Source organism: Salvia splendens, chromosome 2 (genome assembly GCF_004379255.2).
Source record: "Salvia splendens isolate huo1 chromosome 2, SspV2, whole genome shotgun sequence".
NCBI lineage: Eukaryota > Viridiplantae > Streptophyta > Magnoliopsida > Lamiales > Lamiaceae > Salvia > Salvia splendens.
Genome location: NC_056033.1, coordinates 9566729 through 9589397, shown reverse-complemented (window position 1 = coordinate 9589397; position 22669 = coordinate 9566729). Strand labels below are relative to the sequence as shown.

General features: G+C 37.5%; 4 protein-coding genes across 11 annotated transcripts; 2 read left to right on the top strand and 2 right to left on the bottom strand.

The window, feature by feature from the left end:
- Positions 1–718: 718 nt before the first annotated feature.
- On the bottom strand, positions 719–3057 carry LOC121773023 (kiwellin-like). The gene is made up of 3 exons (XM_042170007.1): positions 2984–3057; positions 1572–1946; positions 719–932 (listed from the first exon to the last, which is right to left on the bottom strand). The coding sequence occupies exons 1-3, from the start codon at positions 3055–3057 to the stop codon at positions 719–721; spliced, it is 663 nt and encodes a 220-aa protein (XP_042025941.1).
- Positions 3058–3611: 554 nt separating this feature from the next.
- Positions 3612–6710, bottom strand: LOC121762585. Of its 8 annotated transcripts, none has more exons than XM_042158539.1 (10): positions 6572–6710; positions 6289–6338; positions 5818–5941; positions 5269–5686; positions 4807–5195; positions 4607–4706; positions 4437–4502; positions 4248–4337; positions 4070–4174; positions 3612–3982 (listed from the first exon to the last, which is right to left on the bottom strand). In XM_042158539.1, the coding sequence occupies exons 3-10, from the start codon at positions 5877–5879 to the stop codon at positions 3674–3676; spliced, it is 1539 nt and encodes a 512-aa protein (XP_042014473.1). In that variant the 5' UTR covers positions 5880–5941; positions 6289–6338; positions 6572–6710; the 3' UTR covers positions 3612–3673. The 8 variants fall into 8 exon arrangements, with proteins under 8 accessions (XP_042014473.1, XP_042014457.1, XP_042014481.1 ...); XM_042158523.1 differs by having other exon boundaries at positions 5269–5682; XM_042158547.1 differs by having other exon boundaries at positions 5818–5913.
- Positions 6711–8543: 1833 nt separating this feature from the next.
- On the top strand, positions 8544–12040 carry LOC121787366 (ruBisCO large subunit-binding protein subunit alpha-like). Its single transcript, XM_042186081.1, has 8 exons — positions 8544–8733; positions 8846–9038; positions 9665–9786; positions 9947–10154; positions 10280–10425; positions 10577–10883; positions 11028–11479; positions 11584–12040. The coding sequence occupies exons 1-8, from the start codon at positions 8677–8679 to the stop codon at positions 11878–11880; spliced, it is 1782 nt and encodes a 593-aa protein (XP_042042015.1). The 5' UTR covers positions 8544–8676; the 3' UTR covers positions 11881–12040.
- Positions 12041–14041: 2001 nt separating this feature from the next.
- Positions 14042–16184, top strand: LOC121763874 (beta-amyrin 28-monooxygenase-like). Its single transcript, XM_042159972.1, has 4 exons — positions 14042–14675; positions 14778–15218; positions 15490–15659; positions 15766–16184. Exons 1-4 carry the CDS (start codon positions 14192–14194, stop codon positions 16063–16065), a joined length of 1395 nt encoding a protein of 464 aa, XP_042015906.1. The 5' UTR covers positions 14042–14191; the 3' UTR covers positions 16066–16184.
- The last annotated feature ends 6485 nt before the right edge of the window (positions 16185–22669 follow it).

Below are 22669 nucleotides of genomic sequence, written 5' to 3'. Positions count from 1 at the left end.
TAGTTTAAAACTACTTTCATTGTTTCCTTTTTTAAAAAGATTTTTTTTTTCGAATTCGTATGGTTTATTTATTCAAATAAATAAATTAAAATATGGAGTAAGTAATTTGATTTGGTGCTAGTAGTTGGGGTTTTCCAGATCTAATTAGTTGTTACTTTTGTCCGAGTCCAGTTACTATAAGTTTTGCATTGTAGATCTAGTGATCAGTATAAAAAACTCAATGGAAAAATGTGTTTTTTTTATGGGTTCAACATCTTTTTTTATCCTGTACTCTACAAATGATCGGTAGAAAACAAAGAACTCTCGAAAGGAGGTGGCGCGCTTTTTTCAACGGTAGGAATAATTATCAAAGATATTCAAATAATCTTAAATTTTATGAATAGTGTGACACTATTTAGATTGAGGTAACTTGTGTAGCACAAGCAACAGAATAGGACTTAATTTATTTTTCTTTTTTCAAACGGGTTGCATTTTTTTTGCCGCCTGCTACGAGGTCAAATATTCAGTATGAATCATAGTTCAATTTTACATCATAGAATGCTGGCACCTTGCAGCGAGAAAAGAATTGGATAAGGGTGTTCCTAATCTTTCCCCGCATTGTTCTCCGTAGGCCTGCACGAAACCGTGGATTCAGCGATGCGGTACAACACACATGACTTATATATACTCCATATAAATTAACTTAGGTGAGCAAATAAAATGAGTAGCTAGATGATGTTCATGTCATGGACCAGGTGACGGGTACGACGCCAACGTCAACATCGAGACCCAGAGCCTTCCAAACGGCATCGGAGCCGTCAACGATGTTGTTGTCGCAGGGCGGCTGCCCCTCGTGCTCCTTATCGCAGCCGTACATCGAGTCGCTCTCGTCCACCACCTTCGCCGTCGTGCTCCGTCCGTTTTGCGCCACGATGCGTATCTGCCTCCCGCACCTCTGTTGGAATAGATAACAAAGTTGGTAAAGCCGCTGCATACCAAGTTGATAAAGCTGTTGGTAAAGCCGCTGCATGCCAAGTTGATCAAGCTGGAAGAGATACCAAAGTTGGTAAAGCCGATGCATGCCAAGTTGATCAAGTTGTTGGTCAAGCCGCTGCATGCCAAGTTGATCAAGCTGTCGATCAAGCCGCTGCATGGCGAGTTGATCAAGTTGTTACTTGCAATGCTGAGATTACGCGTGATAAACAAGCCATCAACTCCAGACGAGCCAAGGCGACAGAAAAGATAAAAGAGACGGCAAAGGCTGCTGCACCAAAAGAACCAATCCGAGAGCTCACACGAGCTACAACTGTGATTGAGCCAAGCATGCCAGCTAAGGTGGAGGACCACCGTTGTACTTGGAGAGACGTGTTGCTCAATGGAATGAAGAAGAGAGAGATTTTGCAGAGTTTGTTAAAGCAGACTAGTACAATGTTCAGAGTTTGTTAAAGTAAATTAGTACAATGTCCTAGAGTGAAGAATATATGTATTGTAACTTGTTACATTCGGTGCAATGAAAAATGCTGATTTGAGAGCTCTCTTCAAACATAATTCTAGCATGTGTATCTTCATAGCTTCCGCAGCTTCTTTTCAACCTCGACCTGCCGGCGTACCACCCTGTCGACAACGCTACTACGCTCTCGCTGTTGTCGTGGTACCGATCGTCGCACTCCGCCGGACCTCCGCCATCGCCGCCCTCGCTGAAGTCGTTCCAGGTGAGTTTCGCCGCTGTGGAGGAGGAGATGGGCGGAGAGCATGTGTACTGAGGGTACGATTTTCCACCGCAGTGAAGCGTGCCGGAAGGACTGCATTGCCCTCCCCCTCCTCCTCCTCCACTCCCTCCTCCGCCACAGGTATGACTTCCGACGTCTGGGTCGTCGCTGCACTTCCCGTTGATGCAGATTAATTGGCCGGCGCAGTCGTCAAGGGTTTTGCATGGGCCATTGCAGGAAGATTGCGCATTTCCAGGGGTAAAACAGGTATGTTATGTGTATCGATCGATAAAGTTTTATCGAGGGCGATAGGCTATAGGAGATGAGAGTTTGTGAGTATCTATATATAGTACCCAATAATTTCACTGTAACTTACTGCTCCGATTTGGGAATATATGGGATCACCCTTGATACGGAATTTTATGTTAAATTTTGATAGGTTGATATGGACTTATATAATGCGGACAACTACTTTATATCACATGAGTTAATGAGTATATGTTTATAACTAGAAATACTACTAGTGATAATAGTTTACTTTAATTTTTCACCATCAACTTACTTACTGACAACAATGCTGCGTGGATATGAGATATTTAATACTCCCTCGTCCATGAAATATTGTCCAGTTTTGTAATTTTGATCGGTCCCTTATTTGGTAAACAGATCACACTTTCCACTAACTTATTACACTCACATTTAATTATAAAACTAATATATAAATATGGTACCTACATCCCACTAACTTTTTCCATTCATTTTTTTTACATTTCTTAAAATATGTGCCAAGTTAAACTTGGACAATATTTTGTGAACGGAGAGAGTAATAAAATATCAGTAATGGTTAAAAAATATATTGTGGGTGCACTACAACAAAAAAAGCAGATAAGAATAATTTTAATGTTATTAAGGACTCTAATTTGTATTATATTAGCAGTGCTTTATTAAATGTCCTTATTGTTAGTATCTCAACTAAAATTAAAAGACACAAATAGAAGTATTCTAAAAAAGCAAAAGATTAAGATATTTGCCCTTAACTTAACGCTTTGTTTTGTGTCATAAATTATGATTATTTTTATTTAATGCTAGTAATTGAGTCTCAATTTTTGTGTCCTTAAAATATAAAGTAAGTTTTTTTTTGTAGCGGTGGAGAAAATGGAGAATAAGTCTACCACCGTGGAGTAGTAAAAATAGATACAACTAATGAAAATTGAACAATTTTAGTGGACGTGAAAATTTGAACATACGACTATTTTTAATGGATGGATGAAGTAATTCTAAGGATGAATTAAAATGAAATAGCTAGATAGAAACTGAAAAATGAAATTATTAAAACTAGCAATGTAGATTGTGGGAAGCATAACCACATAGAAATTAGAATAATGATTTCAAATCTCACTTTCAATAGTCATTTTTTGTAACTTTTGTAGGCAGCGTGCCGCTAATGCTGATATGGAATTCACTATAGAACATTTAGTTACGCCAAATACTAAGAAATTTAATGTGACATCTGAACTAATATTACTTGTATGTGAATAATTCAATTAAGCTAGCCGCCAATTTCATTGTATTACCAGAAATGGATCTAACTTTCTAATTTAGTGGCAAAAATATGCTGATTGTTACAGTTATCTTTCAAAACACATCCCAAACAAAAGAATATTGCCATATGTATCATTTTCAACATGATCATTTTATTAATCAAATTAAGAGTTTATCCACATAAATCCACACTGAAGTTGATCGCTCTTTGTAGCACTTTGTTCACATGCCCACAGATACTAGCATCTACTACTTGTCTAGTCTTAACAACTGAGAGTTGTCAGCGACAACGAATAACGACGTGGATAAGGGTTCAAAATTAGTGAAGAAAATGCTTTTATGAAAATCATTTTATTGTTTTCTACCCATCAATTATTTTTATTTGAAAGATATACTAAGATTTTTTCTTTCAGCTAAAAAAAAAATTGAACTTGAATATAGCGTCACAGAGAGAACAAGTACTGAAACTCAAAGTCATAAGGCAACATCTCCACCACGGCCGACGCCCTGCCGCCGTTAACTTGCTTGAAGCAATCGACGATCGATTTTCTGAGAGACCCCGATGCCGGCAACTGCTGGCAAAGCCACTCCACCAGCGAGCCCATGTCTTGTCCGAAATCGAACATATTCCGCAGCAGAAGCTCAGGAAGTGCTATTTTTTTGGTGCTTGTCACAACTATCGAAGCTTGCAGATATTCGAGCTTCGATCGCTCTAATTCACCTGTCACGCCCTCTGCTGTGTATATCTTCACCTACATATTATAGCCAATAAATACGATCATAATCGAAATACATGCATAAAATGAAGATAGATTTAATCATCCGCCTAGTTGAGTTACCGCTGGAGAAGAACGAGTGGCACAGCATAAGGCGAATATGATGTTTGGATCCGAGGATTTGAGGCCGTAGAGGTCGTGAAGCATCATCTCTTTACCACCAAGTATCTATTGCACAAATGACCAGTTTGTCAATCAGATTATCAAAATTTGAACGTGTCATGAGAAAAGTTAATAATACCTGTTTTTCTTGTGAATTAGCTGGTTTTCTTAGAATACTGCGTTCGATTGTTTGAGCGTTGATTGAGTTGCCAGCAATGTTAAGAGTTGCCTGATTAACCAACACGTTTTTACAAGAAAATAAGCGCATTTAAATGAGTTCAAATTTACTGATATACCAAGTGTTTCTTGATTTGTGTCAATATATTACCTGGTTGATAAGTTTTAGCATCTTCTCAGGGCTAGAAGCAGAGGAAATTCCATATTGAAGATATCCCTATATCAATAAGTATTTTTTATAAGTTCATAGATCCAAAACACGAATGTATAAATTTAATCGATTTCAGTGTATGTAAAATGGTAGGAGTATGTATTATATACATGCATGATGCAAGCGTTGTACATGTTGATCCAAAAGGCTAGCTTCTGTCTATGGCTCAAGAACCTCAAATCCACTTTCTCGAGACCATCCATCAAAGTCCTATTTAAACAAAAAATGAAATAAAAAGAATCAGTTAATACATAGGAGTATTAAAAAAAGATGACAAGAAGTTTAAAAAACTGTGTATCTTGTTACTCACTTCAATTTCTGGAACAAAGGAATGCAAGCAGAATTCTGAATGCATTTGAGATCCATGGAGGTTGATGTGAATCTAACCAAATTCTTGTAAGTCCCTATATCCCTAATCAAAGATTCTTTGGAATCAAAGATTCCATAAGGATCTTGCTGCCGCGAGTCTTTTGGGAAGACAAGGCCAGCTGAGCTTGTTTCAGCCCTGAAGCTAAGTGAGAAGTCTGTGGACCGAGCAATAGGCTTCTCTAGTTCCACAGTTCTAGATGTCCGGAGCAGCCTCAAGTAGATGAAGATGAGACACCTCATTATGTTCTCAGATAGCTTGTTTGGTGACCATTTGTGGATGCTGTCTTCCTCTGGATGCAAAGGAGTTGACATCACAAGAGCCTGGTCCCTCTGAAACAGCATTAATTGAGTTATTTAACTACGAACAACTTTAGTTATTATGATCAAGATTTTTGTACGACACCTTTGGTGTTGGATGCCTCGATGGAGATGGCCGCCTCAGCAAAGGGCCTCTCTTGGAGGGCTTATTATTGTTTACCGTGTTTTCCTTGAATCTCTTTGAGTTTATGGCTTTGTCATTGTGGGTGAAGTCACTCAGCTTGTAGTCTCCTTTAATGGCCTTGGTGATGAAATGGAGGGCCTTCATCTCAAACGACGTCGCCTTCTCATTAGACCTCTTGCTGATGTTGCAAGGATCTTGTGCAAGTGGTGCTTCCTGCTGGATGCTTCTCTGATTTGCAAGCTCCCATTCTTGCAAAGCTGGATGTGTATGGACTCGTTTGTTGTGTTCTGGTTCTGCTTTGAGCAAGTTGATTTGATTCTCTAGTCGACTTATCTCCTTCTCCACCATTGCTAACTCATCAAGTAGCTCTATCATCTGTCTACTTTTTCAGATCAGAATCCATTCTTGGATTATGGAGTTTGGGCTACTAATAGTTGATACAAAACACATATGAATGATATGACATGAAGAGCATAAATTTTGTAAAATATTAAAGTGAAGTAGACTTACTTTTGGGGAGAGAGTTTTGAGAGCAGAGTCATGTTTTGGACGCGCCTGCAGTCGATCTTCATAGCATTTTTGCACCATTTTGTGGAGTGCAGAAACCTTATAGAATGTTTCAACTTTGAAATTTCTGTATAAGGTTGCTAGTTGAATCATACTAAGTCATGGAAGTTTTTGATTGAAATCTACTTTTAAGTGGATAGAAGCATGTAAAGATTAGAAAATCAATGGAAAAAAATCAGTGTTGATTGTTGATAAAGTGGCTAGAATTACAAAGGCAACCCATGACCTATGTTTGTACTACTATTCATTTATGGGTCTGTACAATTCGGCACCAATCAATTTTGACATTCTGCACATGCATATGCTAATCTAATCTCAATGGTTAACTATACAAATCATCACAAAATATATAAGTATTTATGTGCAATAATTCGACTGAAATATGACAAATTGATCCTACAAAATAGGCAGTACCTCTCTTGCAAGTTCTTCCTTTTTTTTCTTGGCGATAAAAGTTACTTTTTCTGTAAAACACAGGACAATTAGTTAAACCGTACGAAGAGCTAATAGCAATTGTAATAGATTACTTTTTTTCAGTTTTAGAATAAACTTTTGATTGAGACTGATTTAGTGTGGAATATAAAAAAAAATGAATTGGTGGCGAGGCATGTGCATGGAAAATGACTCAACCACATTTAAACACATAATAAAAGGTGAAAAATGTTACTGAAATTAAGTAAAAATGCATAAAACTTACGTATTTCGAAGGAAGATTGGCTAACAAATGATCATGCTGGCTAGCCATAAATAAACACAAGACCATAAAACCAAAGATTCAACAAGACTATACTATATATAACCACAAATAAAATAGACAGAGAGAGAGAGAGAGTGAAGGGGTGGTTAATAAATAAAATGATGGGAGTGGTGGTGGTTGGTGGGTGTAGAAATTGTTTGTGGTGTGGAGTAGCTTGCACTTGCAGTTTTGTTTAATCTTTTTTGTCCTTGGTGTTTATGAGTATGATTTCTTCTTTGTGAAGTGATTTAGATTGTAATTATTGTTGTTAGTTGTTACCAATTGTTACCATACAAGACATTGCATTGATTTTGTGGTAGCAAGGACAAATATCACAAGATTTACTCTGGATTTCCGGGATAAAAAAAAATACTTCAATCTTTACTTGTCAAGTTTATTTTATTATCAATGAATGTAAAATGATGTATTGCTCTAATTCGTGTGATACACGAACAAATTAATATTTTATTTTTTCGTCACATAGTAGTATAATGAATCAAATGATTGATAACTCTGGTCATCTCGTTGTCCTGTGTGATGTAGAATCCAAAATAATATGAAGTATTTTTTTTAAATGAAATTAAGTTATGACTGAAAATAAGGTTAAAAATGAAATTTGACATATTGCAAGTGTTAGAGTTGAAATGAGAAAAACTGATATACCAGCTGAAAAAATACTCCCTCTGTCCCATTAGAAATGAAACGTTTTCCTTTTAGTTTGTCTCACTAAAAATGAAACATTTCCTAAAATGGAAACAACTCCCTCTTTACTTTTCTCTCTCTCTTACTTTACTCTTTCTTCATTAACTCACAAAACAACACTGCATAAAATCCCGTGCCGGAAATCAAATGTTTCATATTTATTGGGACGGATGGAGTAGAATTTAGACTGATCTTTTGAGGCTAGTAGTCTTTATAGTATAAGAGCATCTCCAAGAAGAGAATGTATATAGAAAATGTATATCATGCATTTACCTTCTTAATAAGTGAAATATACATATCTAAAAAGTAACATATTCCAAAGGAAAAAGATATATAGAAAGGCAAATTATTTTTTAAAAATAAAATAATAGTACAAAAGTGCATTAAAAAACATAAAGTGTTAATACCTTCTCAAATACATTTTCATTGGAGAATGATTTTTTATGAAAAGAAGGCAAATATGGTAATTATAAGATTTTACCTCTCCATTAATAGAGAGGTAAAGATGTCTCTTCAAAATGGGAAAATGTATAATACCTTCTCAAATACCTCTCCCCTTAGAGAATGATTTTTCATGAAAAAAGGTAAATATGATAGTTATATTAGTTTACCTCTCAATTTACCCTTCCCCTTGGAGATGCTCTAAGTAGAGAGATAAAAAAACAACGATCTCTATATCTTTGTACATCATTTAATTATCTCCTTATTTCCCTATCACGCAAGTCATTAACATTGATATAATCTATCTCATTATTATTATTATTATTGATTTCGTACTAATTTTTTAATATATCTATATCTAATTTATGTGTTTCATAACATTTTTTTGTTGGATTGATTACTTTATAGTACTATGAGGCTAGTTACTTTTAGTATGTAATTAATAATTATCGTGATGGTTTATATAATTACTAGTATTACTATGAGAAGGAGAGGCTATTTTAAAAGTTGTAAAAGTATTCCAGTGAATATATATTTTGGACTGAATGTGGAAATTTTGAATTTGTAATTAGGCGGTATATATATTCACTATCATCAATATGTTTTAGAACTAAACACTGTTTTAACAGTCTGGTCGGTAGAAAAATAAATCTAGGAGAAGTTGTTTAGTTTCCTATTTGTGACTAAATACAATCGAAATTGAATAGTGAGAGAAGCTTCTGGAAGCTAAACATCTCTCTCTCTCTCTCTCTCTCTCTCTCTCTCTCTCTCTCTCTCTCTCTCTCTCTCTCTCTCTCTCACACACACACACACACACACACACTAAGCCCTAGTGTGTCAGACTTCATCCCACCAAACCCCTAACAAGAAACTTCATTTCTTCTTCATTTCCCAAACCTCGCAAAACCCCTATTTCCTCAGAAATGGCGTCTGCAAACACAATCTCGACCGCCTCCATCCTCCCTTCCTCATCTAAACAGGTACTGCACTTACATACACTTCTCTATGACTATGTATTTTGTTTGGTTGGCCTCTGAGTTTGTGTTTGTTTTCTATGTATGTTTATGTATTTATTCGTTTGTGCTTATATAGAATGGGTTGAAGAATAGGAAGGTGAACCAGTTATTGCAGCAGGGGCAGAGGATCGGGCAGAAGCAGTCCAGGAATCGCTTTGTGGTGAAGGCCAATGCTAAAGAGATCGCCTTTGATCAGAAATCGCGCTCTGCAATGCAGTCCGGGATCGATAAGCTCGCCAACGCTGTCGGCCTCACTCTTGGCCCCAGGGGTAATTACTGGAGAACTGGCGTTGTTACCATGTTTTTGCTTACCGCAGTTTCATTGGATTTCTGACTTTTATCAACCAATGGATCTGTTGGTTTTGGTATTTGCTGTTTGTCTTTGTTTTCGGCTTTCTTATGAGATGGGGCGAGAGAGAAATGGTGTTTTTTTATTTCTATACTATTGATCTTCACCTTAATGATCGGCCAGAAGGTTGTAACTATTGTCTGTGGCATTGAATGTCGATGTTTTAGGCTTAATTAAGTAGTAGAGTTTTTCTAGTGCGGTTTGCTTGTTTGAAAATGGTAATAATAGTGGAATCATCGAAACTTATCTTGTGAAGCATTTTTGTAGACAGAGTAGGGACAGGGTAGATTCCATTGTCTGACGATTTCAAATAATGCTAACTTAATTGAAATATATTCAATATTTTTCAAATGATTGTGCTAGGGAGTTTACTGAATTAGGCAATGTAAGCTGCTGGTACAAGATTTTTTTTCTGTTCTTTGCTAGTATGTATTCTGCACATCTGGGTGCTGGTTTAGCTGCTGGTGTCTGAAAGCATGTTCTGGCTCTGCTTTGTTGCTCTTTTGTGTTGTTACACCCAGTTTAAGTTTGTTTAGCTGTGTGTAGGAAGGAATGTTGTGTTGGATGAGTTTGGGTCCCCTAAGGTGGTCAATGATGGGGTTACAATTGCACGTGCCATTGAGTTGCCTGATGCTATGGAAAATGCTGGCGCTGCTCTGATTAGGGAGGTTAGTTCTTCATCTTTTCTCTTCTCTGTTCTTGTAAAATCAGTTTACTATGTTAGCATTCTTGCACATCAGAGCAAGCCACTTTTTTGGCTGATTTGACAAATATCCAGACCCTCCGTTTGTTGTTCAATTTCTTATTGAGTGTGCATGTTATGTGAAGGTTGCTAGCAAGACAAATGATTCAGCCGGTGATGGGACTACTACTGCATCTGTTCTTGCACGCGAAGTTATCAAACTTGGCCTGCTCAGTGTTACATCCGGTGCCAACGCAGTTGCTGTGAAGAAAGGAATTGAGAAAACCGTGCAGGGTTTAGTTGATGAGCTCGAAAAGAAGGCTAGGCCAGTCAAGGGCCGGGATGATATTAAAGGTATTTTGCATTCATGAGGTTGCTCCTGTGAATTTCATGTGGTCTGCTTCTAATGATGTTACTACTCACTACAAAAAAAGAATTAGTAGTTCCTACACTAAAAGTTTGTTTTTTGTTGCTTGCAGCTATTGCCTCCATCTCTGCTGGGAATGATGAGATAATTGGGACAATGATTGCTGATGCTATTGACAAGGTTGGACCAGATGGCGTTCTGTCCATTGAGTCATCATCCTCCTTTGAGACCACTGTCGATGTAGAAGAAGGAATGGAGGTGTGCATCAAGGGTTTTCCTTCTCGTGTCGTGCATTGCTCTCTGCTATTACATTTTTTGGGTGTTCGGGGGGAGGGGTGCTTGCCCTTAACATGTCATGTTTTTATCTTGCTTAAAGTACTTGACCAATGCTGGTATTTTCTAATCACAGATTGACAGAGGATATATCTCTCCGCAATTTGTCACAAACCCCGAGAAGCTGACTGTTGAGTTTGAGAATGCTAGGGTATTAGTTACAGACCAGAAGATCTCAGCAATCAAGGATATCATTCCTTTGTTAGAGAAAACCACCCAGTTGAGGGCACCTTTGCTCATTATTGCTGAAGATGTCACTGGAGAAGCTTTGGCAACCCTCGTTGTAAACAAGCTCCGAGGTGTCGTAAATGTGGCAGCCATCAAAGCCCCTGGATTTGGAGAACGGAGGAAAGCTGTTCTTCAAGATATTGCCATTTTGACTGGTATGTGACATGTCTGTGAATGAGTGTAGTGAAAACAGAGGGGGTTCCACAGGAGAAGAACTGCAGTCGAGCATAGAAACATCATTTATTGTATATGTTGAGGATCTTGTGCGAAATTTTTTATTCAGTTTTGCTGTGTTGCAGGGGCTGAGTATCAAGCTACTGATTTGGGATTGCGCGTGGAAGACACTGATATTGACCAGCTGGGTATTGCTAGAAAAATAACCATCTCCAAGGACTCGACAACAGTAATTGCCGATGCTGCATCTAAGGATGAGCTGCTGGCTAGAGTTGCTCAACTTAAACGGGAGCTTTCTGAGACTGATTCTGTTTACGACTCTGAGAAACTTGCTGAGAGAATTGCCAAGCTGTCTGGTGGTGTTGCTGTTATCAAAGTTGGTGCTGCGACAGAGACTGAGCTTGAGGACCGCAAGCTCCGTATTGAAGATGCCAAAAATGCAACATTTGCTGCCATTGAGGAAGGAATCGTGCCCGGTGGAGGAGCTGCATTGGTGCATCTCTCAAATTTCGTCCCAGAGATCAAGGACAAGCTTGAAGATGCTGATGAGCGACTTGGTGCTGATATCATACAAAAGGTGACGACTGCTTCACTTCTTTATAGTTGTAATAATTGATCTGGTATTTGTATAAAGACTATGTTGGATGTGCATGAAATGGGAATGTATTCATGTAATTGCAGGCTTTAGTAGCACCGGCAGCTTTAATTGCCCAAAATGCTGGTGTGGAAGGAGAAGTAGTTGTGGAGAAAGTGAGGGCCAATGAATGGGAGTTTGGTTACAATGCACTTACTGATTCGTACGAGAACTTGGTAGAATCTGGAGTGATTGACCCAGCCAAGGTGACGAGATGTGCCCTGCAAAACGCAGCATCAGTTGCTGGAATGGTGCTCACAACGCAAGCCATTGTGGTCGAGAAAGCCAAGCCTAAGGCAGCAGCCGCTGCCGGTCAGCCACCTGCAGGCAGCTATGCAGTCTAATCTGGGAAAAATTTTAGAAGGTTTAGTGTACTATTTAAGGAGAGGGATTGTTTTGGGTGTTAGTGAGCTGAGTTTCATATATTGGTCGACAACATTCAACTGATAAAAATGGCTTCAAATTGTAGGGCTAGATAATAAAATTACTCTTTGCATTCTGCCACTTCTTCATGCTTACTCTGAAGTCTGAGCTGATAGATGGAGTACTAGCTGTTTCAAAATACTACTACAAATGAAGAGATATTTTGCTTTATTGACAATTCGGGTAATTAATGTTTAAAATGGCAAACATTAAAAGTTTTTTTTTTTTTTTTTTTTCAAATTGCATATATAACTTGTGTTTATATAATGGCTTTGTTGCATGCAATTTTTTTATTTGCATAAAATTTGATGTATGGTTATGTGGAAGAGTAGTGCTAAATGGTCATAATGTGGCTGGCCATAAAAATAAAATATTCTTACCTTTAATGCTTATTTACTTGGATTTAGTTCATCTTAAAAGTAACAATTATCTAAGACTAATTTACCCTTTATCCCGAAATAATACACATAAAAGACTAAGTCGTCAAATCATCTTAGAACTTTGAATATGTAGCTCATTTTCGTTTCTTATGTTAGATATCCACTCAGTTTTTTTAAACTTTAATTTATTATTTTATATTTTATAATTTAATTGTTTAATATCTATAACTACTTTTAAATCAAAATATATAAATATCTTTATGATTTTATTAATTTATTAATTGTTTGGTATGTATATTGACCAAAATATCCTATTATGGTCAGGCATAATGTGGTCACATAGCATTTCCCTACGTGGAAATACAATAAATTTGGCCACATTGAGGTCCACGTGGCATCTAACAATATCTACATGTACTGTCTATCAATTGGTTATATAATTTCAACTCAATTATTGCACAAACTAGTTCCATCTGCGGACTTGTCAACTTATTTTATGGGATGGGGGTGGGTGCACTCATCATAGATTATTTGTTTGAATTTTATAATTTCCAGTTTGGACATGCCAACAATCACTATTTACATGTCACTTTCTGTCATTGATCTTCACTCCCTAGTATGGGATAGCAAATAGTGTCCATTGACCATTGGTATTTCGTATATCTCACTTTTTCTTTTTTCCCTTATTAATTGCCCATTTTTAATTTGAATTTTAATAGTACGTGTTTCTTATAAATGGTTAGTGGATTTGTTTAATATCTAGTCACTACCAAAATATAAATATCAAGTTTATATATTATGTGACTGAAGCTTAGTTTACTAATCAAGTTTATATTGTTCGATTTTGAATCGAATAACAATTTTTTTTCCAATCATATATGGCCACTAATTTTTCATATCCTTTTATCATCAATAAAGGTCCCATACTTTTCTCTAGAATGTTTGTGCTAGTTTTAGTGTGGGAATCAAATGGAAAAGCCGACACTTTGTGTGAAAGCTCCGCAATTGAATGCCACATGGTCATGGACCCATGATTTCAACTTCCCGGTTTCATTATTCTATTAGTATTTGATATTTTCGTCATTATTTAAATCTTAAACCCTTATTTATTCTTAAATCAATTAAATTAAAAGTTATAAGAGAAGTTACAAATAATAATTGGGAACTAGAAAAAATAAGTGAATAACGTGGTTTTCAATTCAGAATATCTTTTAAAAGTGGGCTAATAATGATTATCCTTTGGTGACAACTCAAACGTCCAAAGTATATTGAACTGTATCATGGTCAATATTTTAAAAGTTAGTTTGCTCTACATTGAGGAAAAGGAAAGGGGAAAAATTTCCCAAGAAAGAAATGCCAAGAAGTTAAAAATTAATTGGCCGCACAAACTACCAATTAAAATGAATCCATACGTTATTTACTCTTCATTAGCAAATCGCTAATATATCATGTACTGTTGGTTGGTTGAAGCCTTGAAGGTTAACATTTCCCACTACGCATTGATAATCATGCCATGACCTAAATCTATACAAGGTCAGCATTTCCCACTACGCATTGGTAATGCTGTTTATCTTCAACACGAAATTAATGATGGCAAGGATTGATTAAGCGCATGATTTCAATGTATATGTCACACATTTCTGTGCCAACATTTGAAAATTGAAACTATCAAGTGGTAGGGGGGCTCAGCTGCACCACTACCAACAGAAACTCGTGACTAAAGCTTCAAACTCGTGAGTAAAGATATAAGGACAAAATCAATACATCAGCATTACTTGTTGATTAATTGCAAATTTCACTATCTTGCTCTATATATATATATTTCAGTTGACACATTGATAGAAGCACAACAATGGATGTTGCAGTTTTGAGCATTGCAGCTTTTGTGATAATAGTTTTGGAAGTTTTGAGAAGGAGGTCACGGAATAGGGCGCTGAATCTGCCTCCGGGGAGCTACGGGTGGCCGATTCTGGGTGAAACGTTGGAGTTCTTCCGCGCTGGAGTGGATGGAGAGCCGGAGAAGTTTGTGATGAAGAGAGTGGAGAAATACAATTCTCAAGTTTTCAAGAGTCATATAATGGGGGAGAAGGTGGTGTTCATGTGTGGAGCTGCAGGTAACAAATTCTTGTTCAGCAATGAAAACAAGACGGTTACAGTGTGGTGGCCGAGCTCCGTCAGGGAGCTGCTGGGGCAGTGCGTCTCCACCACCGCAGGAGAAGAAGGCTGCCTCATGAGGAAGATGGTCTCGTATTTCGTCAGCCCCGACGCTTTCACTAAGCTTTACATCAACAAAATCAATATGGTCTCCCAACACCATATCAAGACTCATTGGCAAGGTATGTATATAAAATTGGATGCCTAAGATTTGGTCTCTCTCTCCCTCTCTATATGTGTGTGTGTATTTCAATGCATGTGTTATTAATTACTGTTTTCTTTAGGTAAAGACGAGGTGAAAGTGTTCCCTACGATCAAGCAATACACGTTTGAGCTAGCATGTAGGCTGTTCATGGGACTTGAAGATGAGGAGCATATTCGGAAACTTGCTACTTTGTTTAATGTATTTCTGAAAGGTATAATCTCAATTCCCATTAATTTTCCTGGGACAAGATTCTGGAAAGGAAAGATAGCTACAAGGGCTATCAAGGAGGAACTGCTCAAGATAGTGAGAGCGAGGAAAGTTAGTTCAGAGCAGAAAGTAGACCTTCTGTCTCATCTACTAATGACCCCAGATGAGAACGGCAAGTACATGTCTGAGTCTGTGATTGTCAACAACATCCTCATGCTTCTTTTCGCTGGACACGACACCTCCAGTGTTGCGATAACTATAGCCATGAAGTGGCTAGCTGAACGCCCAGATATTTATGACAAGGTGTTCAAAGGTATATATTTCCCTAATTCCCTCTCTTTCTTTCTTTATTAATTAGTACTCCCTCCATCCTTTAAATTTTATATATTAGTAGTTATATAATAAAATGTGAGTGAGAATCAGTTTAGTGTAATATGTGGTCCACTGCCAAAAATATTAAAATATGAAATGTGACAAATTTTGTGGGACTGACAGAATAGTAAAATGTGACAAATTTAAGGGACTAAGGGAGTACATGTGTGTTTTTGTTTTTAACTAATGAATGATTGGAGACATGTCGACAGAGCATGAGGATATAGGAGAGTCTGTGCAGTGGGAGGGCTTGCAGAAGTTGAAGTACACGTGGAGCGTGGTGTGTGAAGCTATGAGGTTGGCACCACCGGTCATTGGTGCTTTCAGGGAAGCCTTGACAGACATAAGCTACGGCGGCTACCACATCCCCAAGGGCTCCAAGGTATAAACTCTAAAGAGAATAAAGTAGAGAGACTGATATTTCTATTTTAAAAATTTAGACTAGCCATGATTTATGCTTATTATTTATGTTTGTTTGTTGTTTTTAGTTGTATTGGAGCGCAAACAGCACACATATGGACCCGAGCTATTTTACTAGCAACACCAAGTTTGATCCATCTAGATTTGAAGAGGCGCCGGGGCCGGCCCCCTACACGTACGTTGCGTTTGGTGGGGGGCCAAGGATGTGCCTCGGGAAAGAGTTTGCTAGGCTGGAGATACTAGTATTTTTGCATAATGTGGTGAAAAGATATAGGTGGAATCTCATCAATCCTCATGAGAAAGTTGTGTGTGATCCAATGCCCACACCGCTCTATGGTCTTCCCGTTCATCTCCAACCACATGCCTAGTGCTTAACTAATCTCTCGTCCTGTAATAGTCGATGCATTGTTTTTGGCATGACGACTAAGAAAGCATGTTTCTTTTAATTTGGTTTGATAATAAAGTTATTCGATGCTTTCATTTAAAATTATGCTATTTTAACATTATTAATTGAATTACATTTTTATATACTACATCCAATTTTTCGATCTATGCTATAAGAATTACAAAATTTAATTAATTCAATTTATAGCATGAAAAGATTTTCGCGTAAAGGAAGAAATCTTGATAAACTCTTAAAGTAATTAAATAATGGTTAATCCATTAAATATTCTGTAGCTTAAAATAATTTTAAATATCCATTTTGATTCATCCCTTAAAAGTAGTTTATTTCTATTTTTTTAATTTTCTCTCTTATGAAGTGAGTCAATTTTTCACTAATAATTTCCAATTACTTGTTCTTTCTATTTCTGAAATTTTATTAATTTGTCATTAAGATCTATGTTGTATGGGAATGGGAGTAGAAAATATTGAAAATGTCGCAATTCCAAATATTTACAGATTATGTGCACCGAGAGGCTCATGTAGCAACTTGAAAAATTGACTATCATCAAGAATTCAAAATCCAAACGTAAGACAATGACATTGTTCAGTAAACTAAATTTCACTTTGTGAATGGCATATGCTTTAATGCATAATTTGTAAAATAGTAGGAGATATCGAGAGAAAAAATAGTTGAAATACCGTTTGTAGATAATGAGAACATTATTATCAAGTATTGTATGGTGAAAAAGTTTTCAAACACAGAGAAAGATTATTTTAAATGGATAGACAAAAATGATAGTATAAGAGGACTATTTTGTGGAGACTGGAAGAGTATAATGATAATTATCATCTAATAAAATATAAGTAATTACTAACCGTAAAAGCACTATATATGGGTTTGGGGTTTGGGGTTTGGGGTTTGGAGTTTGGAGACAAATTATGGTAGGCATCGATCCAACACATATCCACCGTCAATATAGCATAATCTACAAAATAACCCATCACCACATCGCCTGATTTTTGTTAAATTCATAGCTAAGAACTTGGGTTAATTGGACTAATGACTCAGATCTTCACGAACTCACAATACTAAAAAAAAAATCTGAATTAAACAGAAAAGTCCATAGTTATTGTTCAACTAAAACTGAGTATTGACCAATAAAAAATTAAAGGAAAAAGGGTCACATTGTGTGGAATCAATGAAGGCTTGCACTAGTGGTACTACCCAGATAGATGCCTTCTATATTGTGGTGGATCCCCCGTAAGTATATATATATTTAAACATGTATTGTAGTTAAATATTTGAATTATTGAGATAGAAGGAATGAAAACAAATGCATTTGGAATAGATGAATAAAGAATAATGTGCCTATAATCTTAGTAATTCTTAATTAGTTCCCATTTTCAGTAAATTGATGCTGAACAGTAACAAAAATGGCCCTATACATATGCTATTTAATTTCCACATCTTAATTAATTCCCATTTTATATGTATAATCTCGACAAACCACGGACCCTACCTAGCTACATTTATCACTAGTTTGTAATTATATTTTTGAACTATATTAAGTCAGAATTGCTGCCAATGCACCTGTCAATCAATCATTGTTTGAGAGAGAGATAGAGAGAGATGCACAAATTTGAACTTTACAACGACATAAATTCTACTCCAATTATTTGGAAGCGCCATGCAATATTTAAATTATTTTAATTTGGAGTTTGAGATTTAGATTTGATCTCTACTTACAAATATGGCTTTCACGACTAGGGTTGGAACGGTACGGTATACCGGGCCGAAATGATCATACCGCATACCGTACCATACCGTGCGGTATGACCAAAAACTATACCTTTACCGTACCGCTTTTGTCGGTATACCGCAATTGCGGTATACCGAAAAGTCGGTATACCAAAATTTAGATATCGTTACCGTACCGTTTTTGTCGGTATACCGTACCGTGATTTCGGTATACCGCAATATGCCGTATACCGTGTTATCTGCGGTATATACCGCAATTGCGGTATAACGCGGTATACCGCGGCATATACAAAATGCATACCTTTACCGTACCTAAAACTGTCGGTATGGTATGATACCGTACCGAAAAGTACGGTATACCGAAAATTCGGTATTTTCGATATTTTTTGGTACGGTAAGTGCGGTATTTAGGTATATTTTCCCAGCCGTATTCACGACTTTAATGGCCTAGCTCCAAGAGCAACACCTACAAACGATCTCTTCTGACCTATATATATATATATATATATATATATATATATATATATATATATATATATAGGGAAGTGATCAATGTCGAACCAATTTTAAAGACCGAACTAGAGACCAAATCTCATCCATCCATTAGTCACATCTAATGGTTATTAATAATTACACATTATCTTATTTTTTATTTAATTAAATTGACACAAGGGTAGATTTGGAAGACCAAAAAGGATGCAGTTACGTGAATACTCTTCTTCCTCCATTCCCAAATCCAATCCACTTCTCTCTCTACGTTTTTCTCTCACCGGTCCCCGGCTGGCCAGCTCCAACTACCTACCGTGCGGCCTCCCCCGACCCACTGCATTGGAGTTGAGGAAGAAGCACCACACAGCGGAGTGGATCTCCGATCTGGTGGAGATGGAGAAGCTCTCCGACTACACGTGGAACGAGGCATACACAGCAAATCGTCGATGTGGTCTGCCGGTCTTTTCTCTTGTTAATATCTATCTTCTTATCTCAATCTTCCTCAAATCGTGTTGCAATCATCATCTAATCGTGATTCATCTCTGAATAAAAAGCGGAGATATCTACACAACGAAGCAGGACGTGAAGAATTTCGATTACTTCGTGAGATCAGAATTCCGATTACTTCTTAAGCTTACCTTCAGAATCTCATGGAGAATTCCGATGTTGATGGATATTTTTTCGAGTTTTTCATGCATGTAGTATAAACAGATGTATAATGAAGTAACAATTTGGCTGAATGAAGTAATCCGCAGATCGAATGAAGTAACATGAACTTTATTGTGTTGAGATTTATGTAGTCAACGAAACGTTCTCGAAGAACTGGGCTGTGTCATACTCCACATCTTTTGATTCATATGCATGTAGTTGTAAGATGTTTGGGAGGATTGGGCTTGTATGCAGTCACATCTTTTGGGTCTTGAGAAACAAAAAAATTAAATTAATCCCTAATGAGTTACATGGAGGACGTTGGTTGAAGTCTAAATTTGTCAAGGCTGTGCATTGTGGGTTTGATGATGATATTGAAGCTGGTTGTTTTATTACTTCATTCGGATATTTCTGTTCTTCATTCCCTTACTTCTGTACTTCAGTCCTGTAGTTTCTTACTTCATTTACATTTTGAATTTGAATTTGTTAAAACTTTTTGCAAGCTTAAAGAGAATAGACTTAAGTGTTTTTATAATGACTTAATTTTTCTTTATTATAATGTTTTTCTTAGTATTACTTTGATATATTTTCCATTTGTCATTCACTTATCAATAATCAATAGATCTCAAAAATGAACTAAGATCTCTGAAATGAACTAAATATGGTACCCAATGCAGTATTACAGGCTAATACTGAACAACATTTAAAGAGGAAAATCCGATGTTGAGGCTGGGTGTTCTATTTAGTTCAAGTAGTTCTGTTCCAAATTTACTTTATTCGGATAATTATGTTCTTCATTCCCTTACTTCTGTACTTCAATCATGTAGTGTCTTACTTCATTTACATTTTGAATTTGAACTTGTTTAGACTTTTTGCAAGCTTAAAGATAATAGACTGAATTATTTTTATAATGTCTTATTAATCTTAAAGAGAATAGACAAAATATATAGTAGGAGTAGATTACTAATCTTACTTTATATTTTCCATTTCTCAATAGATCTTTGAAATGAACTAAGATTTCTGGAATGAACTAAATCTGTTACCCAATGCAGTATTATAGACTAATAATGAACAACATTAGAAAGAGTGGTACTTTATTTCAAAATGGCTCATAACAGATGTATGTCGAATACAAAACTTGTTGTGATTTAGACACACAAGGCTTTCACACACTCAAGAAGATCACACACACACTCACTGTTGTATGAGATCACACAATGCAGAAACACACACACTCACACTTTGAGTATTGAAGATGATAATCTTGGAGAGAAACTGGAAAACTCTTTATTGATTAAACTACTAACTACATACACGGTTTATGAGCTATTTAAAGCTCTACAATCAAGTAGCAACTGCTACTAACTAACTACAACAAGAATCAAGAAAACAAGAAGAATAACCGCTACATCTCAGCTAACTAACTGCTGCTCCAACGGCTAGTTTCTCTAGGTTGCTTCTTCCTTCTCGGCTCAAGACCGAACTCCCTTCTCGGCTCAAAACCGAACTCCCTTCTCGGCTCAAGACCGAACTCCCTTCTCGGCTCAAAACCGAACTCCCTTCTCGGCTCAAAAACCGAACTCCCTTCTCGGCTAGTTCCAGCTCAAAGCCGAGCTTCCTTCTTCTGCCTTCTTCTTCCAACTGAAATGAGCACTCCATTATTACAATTCTCCACCTGAGGGCTCATCTCAGTTTTTGCACAAACATTGATCAACTTCTTGCAATGATCAAACTTGTCTCTACCTAGAGACTTTGTTAGCATGTCAGCCGGATTGTGCAAGGTGTTAATCTTAATCACCTTCACTCTCCCCTTCTCAATCTCATCTCTAATAAAATGCAACTTTATGTCTATGTGCTTGCTCCTTTCATGAAAACCCGGATGTTTAGCCAAGCACATAGCTGAGCTGCTGTCACAATGAATCACCATTGTCTTTTGGTCAAAACCAAAGTCAGAAATCACTCCCTGAATCCAAAAGCTCTCCTGTACAGCTGCAGTGAGAGCTATATACTCTGATTCTGTTGTTGAGAGAGCAACAACACTTTGCAAACCTGATTTCCAGCTGATTACAGTTCCAAACATGGTGAAAAGATAACCTGTTTGGGACTTTCTGTTGTCCAGGTTTGCAGCATAGTCTGCATCACAATAGCCCTGCACAACCTCCTCAGATTCACCTTCCCAGCCATTGAAGACAATTCCCCAGCCACTGGTTGACTTCATGTACCTCAATATCCACTTAAGAGCATTCCAATGCTCCTTCCCCGGGTCAGCCATGTATCTGCTAGTCACTGAGATAGCATGTGCCAGATCTGGTCTGGTACAGATCATAGTATACATAACACTTCCAACCACACTAGCATAAGGAATAGACTCCATCTCCTCAGCCTCTTGCTTAGATTTAGGGGCCTGCTCCTTTGAAAGCTTAAAACTCTGGGACAGAGGAGTTGATGCAGCTTTTGCATTTTCCATTTTGAATCTCTGCAAAACTTTCTCAATATAGTCAGTTTGAAGCATCCACAGCTTCTTGCAGCCTCTGTCTCTCTGAATGTGTATGCCTAGGATCTTCCTTGACTCTCCTAGATCCTTCATTTCAAAGCTAGACTTCAAATCCTCCTTGACTTGCTGAATTTCTGTCATAGAAGGTCCTGCAAGTAGCATATCATCCACATAGAGCAATAGATAGGCAATAGGTGTTTTGCCCTTCCTCTTGATGTAGATGCAATCATCAAACTCTGATCTAATGAAGCCAATCTTCTTCATTTGTGCATCAAACTTCTTGTTCCACTGTCTAGGACTTTGCTTAAGACCATAAAGACTCTTTTGTAGCAAGCACACCTTGCTTTCTTCACCACTCTTCACATAGCCCTCTGGCTGATCCATGAAGATAGTCTCCTCTAGGTCTCCATTTAGGAAGGCAGTCTTCACATCAAGCTGCTGCAATTCCCAATCTAGCTGATTCACCACAGCCAACAAAATCCTAATAGAAGTGTGCTTAACAACCGGAGCAAACACCTCATTGAAGTCAACTCCTTCTTGCTGTGTAAATCCCCTTGCCACCAGCCTTGCTTTGAACCTGATTCTGTCTTTATCAGTGGTCTCTACCTTCTTTTTAAACAACCACTTGCAACTGATCAGCTTCCTCTCCTTTCCATCTGTATTCAGCTTGGATTTGTCCACCAAAATCCAGGTTTTGTTCTTGAGTAAAGACTCTATTTCTTCATTCATGGCCTCTATCCATCTCTCTCTGTCTTTGCTTCTCATGGCCTCTTTATAGGTGAGAGGATCAGCAATATCAATACTCTCAGCAGCACACAGTGCATAATAGACCATATCTGCAAATTTCTCAGGAGGCTTTGCATTTCTCCTTCCCCTATCTCTTGCAATCTGGTACTCTCTGGTAGGATCTGCTGTGGGCTCATCATTTCTTCTACCTTGAGCTGGAGCACCATCACCCTCTGGATCAGGTTCATTTTCTGAGTCAGTGACTCCACCTGCTCCTAGGCCAACTCCCATAGGCTCCACCTTGAAGAAATCACTCTCAACTTCACTGGAGTCACTGGAGTCCAGCTTATCTTTCAAGTAGGGCATCTGATCCTCCAAGAACACCACATCCCTACTCACCACCACCTTCTGCCTACCAGGCTCAATACACCAGAGCCTATACCCCTTAACACCCCTCTGATATCCCAGCAAG